The sequence below is a fragment of the Geospiza fortis genome, unplaced genomic scaffold, assembly GCF_000277835.1.
Source record: "Geospiza fortis unplaced genomic scaffold, GeoFor_1.0 scaffold112, whole genome shotgun sequence".
Lineage (NCBI taxonomy): Eukaryota > Metazoa > Chordata > Aves > Passeriformes > Thraupidae > Geospiza > Geospiza fortis.
Window position 1 is genome coordinate 25,646,350 of NW_005054298.1, and position 9,422 is coordinate 25,655,771.

The 9,422-nt window shown below is 40.5% G+C and overlaps 1 protein-coding gene across 1 annotated transcript in view; it reads left to right on the plus strand.

The window, feature by feature from the left end:
- The window catches only part of SATB2 (SATB homeobox 2), a 107,998-nt gene that overhangs the window by 27,747 nt on the left and 70,829 nt on the right, over nucleotides 1–9,422 (plus strand). The window contains exon 2 of the mRNA XM_005415950.3: nucleotides 7,524–7,650. Coding sequence (XP_005416007.1) covers nucleotides 7,524–7,650 — 127 coding nt within the window. The remainder of the gene's footprint in view (nucleotides 1–7,523; nucleotides 7,651–9,422) is intronic.

Genomic DNA, 9,422 nt, shown 5'->3' on the forward strand with positions numbered 1-9,422 from the left:
CAGGCACTGCTCCCTGGGAGGAGGCACGGCCTGTGCTCCTGGTGTCCCAGGACTAAGCTAGGAACAATCTTACCATTAGAGCACAGATTGCCCAAAAGGCAGTAATTTCATGCAGAGATGGGTGGAGTGCCCTGCTCTGGGAATTACGTGGGGATGATGTTAGTGACATGCAGTGGGTGCTGGAATCCTGTGGGCATTGGGTCTGCTGAATAATACCTCTGAGAGTGCCCTGGTGTGAGGGTGCCTCTCAGGAAGGGCAGCCTGGTGGAGGGTGAAGCTGAACTCCAGGCTGGCAGGGTTATGAAAGACACCTGGATGCAGTAGTCTTTCTGTCATGAGTTGTCATGGTTTGAGAGACTTTGTATTGTGCCCTGGAAGTAATACTTAGAGGAGTGGTTCTCTTTCTCAGATGAGAGAAGTGGACTTCTCTCTCTTTATGCATTTCTTGGTGTCAAAGGTCAATGCAGACTTACCCTAAAAATGACAAAAGACAGATATTATGCAGGACTGTGTGTGGTTTTCCTCAGTAGAGGTGGTAGTTTTATAAGTAATACAGGAAATGTAAAAAATACTTCAGAATCACAGAGTATTCTGAGTTGGAAGAGACCCACAAGGATCATTGAATCCACTCTGGAAACTTAAGTGAATGGCCTGTTGTTTTGTTTTTTTTAATAGTACTTCCTGTGCTTCCTTGCCCTTCTATTTATTTGTGGTATTCCTGTTCTATCATATAACAGTTTTAAAAATAATCCCCTGAAGTAAATAGCATCAATTTTTTTTTCCTGTTTCCTTACCAATTATTGACTGTTTTTTCAAACTGAATAGAGGATGGAAAATTAAATAAAGACTTCCAAAATAACAAGCTCCAGAAAATTTTATTTAATTTGTGGGTTCATTCTGTTCACTCTCTCTCCCTCCACCTCATTTTTTCTTTTTTTAAGAAGATCTTTATTAATTTAGTCTAGTAACTTAGTGCCTATATTAAATTAATCTAATAAAAGTCAGGGTCCTCACATAACGTTTCCCAAATGTGAAGCAGCATCTATTACATGAGGCACAATCTTTTTACTGTAAAATGTAAACCTGATATATGGCATTACAAGCCATTAAACATTTAGTGTATGTTACTTAACTCAGATACTTCCATACAGTCATGCTGGAGGAAAGGAACAGGCAATGCTAGCATTCAAAAAATTAAAAACGCAAAACCAAGCTTCATGTATCAAAATGATTTTCATCTATGAAAGTAATCTGAAGTTTGGCATTAAATCTTGTAACACAGTCTTTCTATTGATGGTTACACCCATAATTCCATAATTTTTTAAATATATAGTCATATAAATATCATATGTAATAATGTAATTGCATAGTCTATATTAAAGTCTGTGTACTGATACAGATGTGCAAGCCAGAAAGTGTTTAAATTGACTGGCTGATAGGTGTGTTGTTTTGTGCTCTAAACCATCACTGGTTTATGAGAGTTTATGAGAGCATTTTTAAACAGCAAGAGCAAAGACTTCCAGCAGCAGCAGCAGTTCAGGGGGCTTTGTGCTTGGAGAACTTTGTGTGGCTCGCTGTGTTTTCCCCTTGGGTGAAGGTCGCCCTTTTGTGCAGAGCCCTGAAGTTGCACAAGTCTCATGAGCTGGGGTGGAGCATTCGTCAGTCAGGGGTTGTGGGTGTTCCTGTTGATTTGTGGATGTGTACATCACAGTGTAATCACATAGTTTATTCCTGTTCTCTCACTGAATTATTTATTAAGGGCTGAAATGAGGAAGGAGGGGGATTCTTTTGTATTGGCATAAGCATAGGATTATGTTTGTTGTGTGCTTTCAATCACTAACTACATCACCGATATGTCAATTGGCAGAATACAGTCTACCTCACATGTTGGGATGTTGCAAAGTTCAATTAATTAACATTTTTTAAGTGCATTGGGACCCTCTGATGAAAGATGCTTTAGAAGTATGGGAGAGTATTCTGCTGATTATGTTTCCCATCTATTGCCCCAATGTGTCATTGATTGAAATTCAGTAGAATAATATTGGCACACCCTTATAACAATGGGCAAAGGCAGTATTGCATTTTCTTAGATTTTCCAAAAAGCTTGAAAAGACAGCTCAATAGTATAATACAAAAATTAATATAATCAGTTAATTTTCTGGTAATTTTTCCTGTTGCTTTTTCATCCTTTCTGCTTGAAAAGTCGTTCACTTTGCTGGATTAACAGTAATGACTACAAATTATGGCTTTATGTTGTTACAGTGTGATGATATACTACAGCCAGTGTAGAGGTAAGAAACACAGGTTGAATTGTTATGTACTGCAGGGTAGTGATTTTCTGCAAACTGGTTTATGAATAAATAATTCTTTGTACTTATTACATGGGACAGGCATGTTTTCAATTTCTGTAAGAAAACACAGCTCAACAAAAGAAAATTTCATGCTAAAGCATTGGGACAAGATTCCTTTGAAGGGACAACAGATGCAGTCACTGTCACAGGAGCCTACCCATTTTGGAAGGAAGTCCTGCAATAGTGGCTGATAAAGAAATGGCTTGGTGGTCCCAGAAGTGGGTCTTTTATTGGGTATCTCTTTGAGGTCTTTCATTTGGAGCTGTAAAAGAAATCAGAAGTGCTTGGGTGTTAATGCTAACCTGCAGTTTCTCCTGAGTGTCTGTTGTTTTGATAAGAGCTGCTGTTAAAAAGCACAATGTTTGATCAAAACTACTTGATTGAATTCACAAGGCAGCAGCAAGTATTAGTTTTGTTCTTTGACCAGCCCCGTGTTTGCAGGCCACAACTCTCAGGCTGTGGTCCTGGGATCCCTGAGATGCGAGGAAACAAATTCTAGGACACGTGACTAGCTTTTAACCCTGGCACATTAGCATTTTTAAAAAATTACATTAATGCTGCAAATGCATTTGCATTAATACTGCAAGTATCCATTTAAGTTGTAATTCAGGTATGCTCATAATTTGTGAAAATGAAATCAAGAGTATAGCCATGGTGGGAGCAGGGGATGGTTTGAAAGGAGCCAGTGGCAGGGCATGCTCTGGTCCTGTTTGCTCTGCTTAGCCACAAAAAGGAATTTGGAAAATGCCCCATTTGAAGAGTTTAATTTTACAGCAGTGATGTATTGGAAGGTACCTGAGGTGCTCCAGTAATTGTTATGGGGCTATCCAGGTTAAAAGTTACCTGTGCAGGTGAGTGGGAGATGCAGGACCTGATGTTCATTCCATTTAAGACTTATTCCATAGTCATAGCTAGACTGCGATATGTATGTTCTAAAGCCCAGATGTGGCATTCTTAGAATGAGTGTGCTGTGTGGCTGTCTCCCCATTTGCAAAGACAAATGAGGTTTATAGCCTATATAGATAAATAATTTTCACGGCACTTGAAATTTTCATGTGAACTACATAATAATGGAGACGGTTTGCCAGCTTAGCTGTGTTTTTCTAGAAAGCAGCTTTCTGCTTTTTGTAATTTCATGGTCCTGATCGAAGTAGTTATTCTGGAAGTCTGCTTTAGCCCCAGCATTGCATCCATTCATTTCAAATTTCAGTAGGGTGATGTCCTAGGAATAATCCCAGTGCTTTAGGTGCATCATTTTTTCAAGTGATAAAATAAAGCTCATGAGGATCCAGTGATGAGTTCTGCTGGATATAGAATGGGTCAGCTGTGATATATCAGGGCAAGGCTTCTATTCAGTGTAGTACTCTGCTCTCACTTATGTAGTAACCACTTTCTTCTCCAGAGAAGCTGCTTTTTGAATGAAACTCTGTTGGAAACATGCTGGCAGATCATTGGCCTGAGTGGAGTGACAGCAGTGAATTCAGTGGTTGTTACGTACAAACCTGACACTTGAGCTCACAGAAGTTTGCCACTGACGTGTTCTGCCATTCTTGTAGGTAAAGGGAGTTACACCCACTTTACACAAAGCTACTCTTTTTTCCCTGTCTGCATTTTGATGAAGCTGAGGCTTAAAGTTAATAAAAGACTTGACTGTAGAATTACATGGCATTCAAGAACCAACAACCAGTGTGGATAGAGAATCTCTTCCAACATAAGTTTTGAAAAAAAATCTTTTGAGAAAAGTGATGTCTTTATTGTCTTTAATTGCCTAACTGGCCTGGGCTGCATTCAGTCATTTCTTGGTGAGGTGAGAGCTGTTCTAGTGTATGGCCATTTCTCGAGTGTGTGCAAGCATTGAAATCTCTTAGCTCTCCCTTCAAAAGACTTTCACGGGAAAAAAGACCCAATAGATACAGGAAAGAGAGACAGATTTGTTAACACAAGAGTTTTGGGAACTCAAGGAAGACGTATTTTTCTGTTTCCTGAGCTTTCTGATCTTCTGTGCATTATTCACACATAATTTTGAGAAGGTCTGGAGCTGACAGAGAAGTGATACTCCCAGAGAAGTAGTATGTTCATTAGTAACACAGTGACCTTTCCTCATTCCTGTCTCCTGTCCCAAGTGTCAGTTGTGGTAGGATAAAAGCTTAGCCAGGCCAGTTAAAGTGATTTCTTTAAAGGCCCATTTAAAGGTACCATTTAAAGTCAATGAGAGGAACAATAAAAAATGTGTATGTGGAAGTGACTCCTTGCTGCCAGGCTGTTTTCATCTCGGGGTTGCTGTTAGGCTAGAAACACCCAGTCTGGATGAGGAGGGACCTCTTCAGTGGGAAAATTTTGGCCTGCTCAGTTTTTAGTGAGTAGTCATTCAGAGGTGCCTTAATATGCAGAGAGCACATTTGCCCAACAAGCTGGCATCATCTTTCCAAACATAGCCCAAGAGTTGCCTTAAGTACAGTGTTGGTGCCATGAAATAAGCACCTGTGAAGTCTGCTGAGGAGCTGAATGGAAGCCATGGCTTCTGGCTATCGTTTGGACCAGCTTAATGTGCTCTGGAAAAAAATATTTCACACATCATATCACACCGGCTGAAAAAATAGCGTGCATCAGCAGTGCTGTAACACAGAGTAAAGGACTCTCAGCAGGTGTTAACGTGCAGAGGCACTGAGCATTATGGTAACACCTGTGTTTGTTTAAATCCAGCCAAAACAATTTCCTCTCCAGTTGTAGAGGAGGATTAAAAAAAAAATAAATAAAAAATCTCCCTAACTTCCAGTAGTAGCAGACATTCCTGCAAAACAATTTGCATAGTATTTCCCATGGTGCACTCTGGCTGCACTGGTTTTTTTTTTCTTTAAACCCTTTTAGTCTGGGGACACCTTTAGTAACTTCAGTGCTTCCCAACCATCTCTTTGTCCTTTGCCAGCATTGCCAGGCCCGAGCAGTTGCAGATGGTGTGCTCTCTGAGTGCTTTCCTTAATTGAATGAAAAATAAAGCCTCTTGTAAAATATTACCAATTTAGATGTGACTTATGGGGCACATATGATGCTTATTTTTTCAATTACATGAAAACTTGGCGGGGTTAAATGTAGGAAGCCAAGTGTTCTGTGAAACTGGTATAGATTTCTGGATTTTTAGGTGATTTTGCTTTAAATTATTATATAGCAAGAGGAGGTAAAGGAAGTCAGCAGCTAAACTGTGTTTTTCCAGCACGTATTTTATGCAGTGGACGCTTGATGCTCATTTCATGACTAATATATGCTGTACTATATGCATTTCTTGTTGTCACCAGAGATAACATTAAGTAAACTATCCCCTTAAGAAAAACAGCTTTTCTTGGCAAGTGGTATATGACTCAAGGAGCCAGCACTGGAGACATACGGTGCTGTGAATGAGTGCTGTGTGTTACTCTACTGGATCTGAGTCCAGGCACTATTTATACTGCAGCATATTCAGCACCAGATTGTTAAATCTTAATACTGAAACAGTGCATCACTGAAATGTTTTTGTTCTGTTTATGTCCCATTTTCAAGCATTGGATATCAAGCAACACTTAGTAACTTTTTGTTTCATTTGGACACTATATCTCTTTGCCAAGAGCTTCTTAATCTGCTCTTGAAGTATTAGCCTGTCTGTACCAGTATGTTACAGTGAAACTTCGTGCCACTGAGGATGAACTAGGTCACTTCCAGCTTCTTTCAGTGTGTGGTGACAGAATGCCTTGCAAAGCATGTTGGTGGTAAATGCAAAGATTTAAGTGCTACAGACAAGGAGTTGTACTAAAATTATTTCCTCTTCAATCTGTGTAGGAATGGGGAAAAATACTCTATAGCAGATAGTTCATGGGCTCCTTGTATTCTGTTATTGTCTCTGTGAGAAGCTTTGTTTCACTGTTTCGGTGTGGTGGTTATCTTAGGATCATTTCTGGGAGATCAGGATAAAAGGTTTTTGTCATTTACTGCAGTTCAGTTAGTTCCAGAGCTGGTGAAGAGCTGGGAGTAGAAAGTGAGGAGGAGATGGTTGAAGTTTCTTGGCACCACAACATCCTTCCAGATACCCAAGAGGAGTTCTTGGCGTGCCTGTTATCTCAGAAGAAGTAGTCTTCTCATGTATCAGTGTATTACTTTTTTTCTGGCAGTTGAGTTTATGGATGTCTTTTCAAAGATCACACAGTATATAAAGAAACCTCAGAAGGCATCAGTTTGAATGGGAGAATAGTGTCTTGTAGGGCTGAGCTGAGGAGAGTTAAGTGAGCAGAACAGTGGGGCAATGGGAACACAATGAAGGAGGGAATAAAAGCAGTGGTGGCAATAGTGCAGAACAAGACTGAACTGCTTTGCTGTCATGTAAGATGGTACTGTGGCTTTCTTTGTTTGGTGTCTTCCTGGAAGTCATTCCCGGGATTAGTCATTGTTTTTGGTGTGGGTGGGCCCTCTGTAATTGTCTAAACAGAAATAATACCTCTGCACCAAATGGTTTACCATCCAAGTTTACAGTCTTTGTGACAAGCTCATCCAGAAGAGGTGATGATCCCTATTAAAGAATGAACAGAAGTAGAAATAGAACATACAGCATTCTCCCCCGCCTCCAAAAAGCTATTTTGGATCTGTGGTCAGCAGCTTGCAGTTGTTTCGTTATTTTTTTTTTTCCCCACAAAGAAAATCAACTGTCTGCATAGTGCAACTTGTATCTGGGAGTGAACTCCTCCTGCTTGGTGGGTTTCCATCCGCACTGGGAATCGTACCATGCTTAGATTGTAACAGTGCTGAAAGCCCACGCATAGGAATTTTCCTGTTCAAGTCAAAAGTACTGCATTTATTTACTGAAGAGTTTTTGTAGACTGCAAAATCAGAACTAGAAAGTACTTAAAGCTTATTCTAACTTAAAGAACTGGGCTTTAGAACTATGGTGAAGGATGTGAAGGAAGTCTCCTGTGTTTTCTTGCAGTAATTTGAGAGTCAGGAACGTGTCAACAACTGTCTACTTAAGATTTTGAATCTATTCCTGCTCTTCTCCACTGTTTCCTCAGGAGTGAGCTGAACATGTCTTTCTGGGCAAGACTGCAATAAACCTCAAGGCAGATCTTGGATTGCAGGAGCAATCAGCCTTGCTGAAGGGTTTAATAAATGGCTGATAAAATATAAAGTATGGATTTTTTGTTTTCTTTTCAGGAATAATCAAGCTTGGGAGGTGGAATCCCCTCCCTCTCAGTTATGTGACTGATGCACCAGATGCGACAGTAGCCGACATGCTACAAGATGTCTATCATGTTGTGACATTGAAAATCCAATTACAAAGGTGGGTGTTTCTGAACATCTGTCCTTCCCTATTCTCTGAGCTGCTCTGTTGGTTACAGCATTACTACAGAGATTAGCACATCCCGTCTTCATTAATTTCTGGGCTTTTGATGAAATGAAAAGAAAATGGAGAGAAGGGTGGGTCACCTGGCAGCTTCTTGGTGCATGTTCCAACTGATATTGTATGTTTTCTGAAGTAGCAATATGGTAACAGAGAGGGGAAGGGCAGAAGCCCAATCAAGTAAAAATATGGGGCTTTTAGAGGCAGACCTTTCTACAGTCCATGATTTAATGGATTCTTAAGTTCTAATTTTATCAAATAATAAACTCCTTGCCTTTTTCTAGGGGCTGCATTGTGAAAATCCAGGTATTCTGCAGCCAGTTGCTGAGATGTGGAGGAGGGGATCTTTTTTTACTTTCTTTTTTTTTCTCCAGTGGTCTTTCCAGCAAACAGAAGACAAGGAAGGAGAGTGTCACTGCAGCTCCATTTGGTGTTTGGAAAATATTTTCCTTCCCTGAGGGCTAGTTATGATTAGCAAAGCAAGAGCTCCCAACATTTTTACACTTATTTACCCTCCTTTCCTCCCACTCTTCCCTCCTTTTTTCTTCTCCTCTCTTGGCCCTCTAAAGAGTCCTCAAATGTAAGGTCCCTGGCAGTGTATGGCATATGCCAGAGCTGCAGATAAGCCTACATTGCACAGCCTCCTGTAGCTGTATGGCCAGAACATGACAGAGGAAAGAGTAAAAAGTAACAGACAGTTTGAGTAGCTTACTGACAATTCTTTGAAGCTTCGTCTTGAACAGAAGAGGGGCCCACAGGAATCTGTGTGTGTCCTTTGGTGACAGGTACATACCCTCCAACTGTTCCGTTCCGTTTAGAATTTGGAAATAGTTGATGCCTCACTGACATAAAACTTCCAAGCTGCAACATTTCTTGTTGAATCTCTGATGGTACTTGGCTTTTCTGATTTCCATTAACAGGTCTTTCCTTGGTTTTATATACTGTGAAAATTTTTCAGCTGGGCTGCATCTCTGGTATGTAGCTGTAAAAGAATGTCTAGATCCTATAGCTGCTATAGAGCTACCAGGAGTCCATGTAGTCTGTTGTCACATCTGTTTTAGCAAAGGATATGAACCTGACATTAAGGTCTCATTCTTTATCTTCAAAGTGCCTGGATGCCACATAAATAAAAGACAGTCCATGGCTTTGACATAAAGATGATCACTGGCTACTTGAACTCCTCAAGCACAACTGAAGGTTCAGCACTGAGGGAAAAGCCAGACTGTAAGGGCAAAAGGCAGGACCACCTTCTGGGGCCATTGGAGAGCAGGCATTAAGGCTCTGCAGCAGAAATGGCAGTGACAAGCTTCTCTTACTTTTTTGATGTGCTTCTTGGGTCTGTCCCCATGCATGTAGACACAAACCATAAGTTTGTTAAATGAAAAGAGGCACAAGTCATACGAAGACAAAAACTTCACTACATATGCAGTTCTTGTGGCATGAAAGTGAGAACGAGCTGCATGTGACAGATGTTGGGCATATGGCTTGATGTGTTTCTGAAAGGCTCTCAGATACTTCAGTGATAAGGGCAGTATAAGAACCTGTATAAAATTAATTTTTCAAAGTCTCACCTCCACACAATGAGGGCCCTCACTGTTCAGGGAGTTTGTTAGTGGCAGTGCAGCATATATGTTTATTTCTCTACCCCAGCAGGAGTATCTTTGTCTGGAGAGGATGGCTTTACTCAGCCATTCCTGGGGCTCACTTTATGC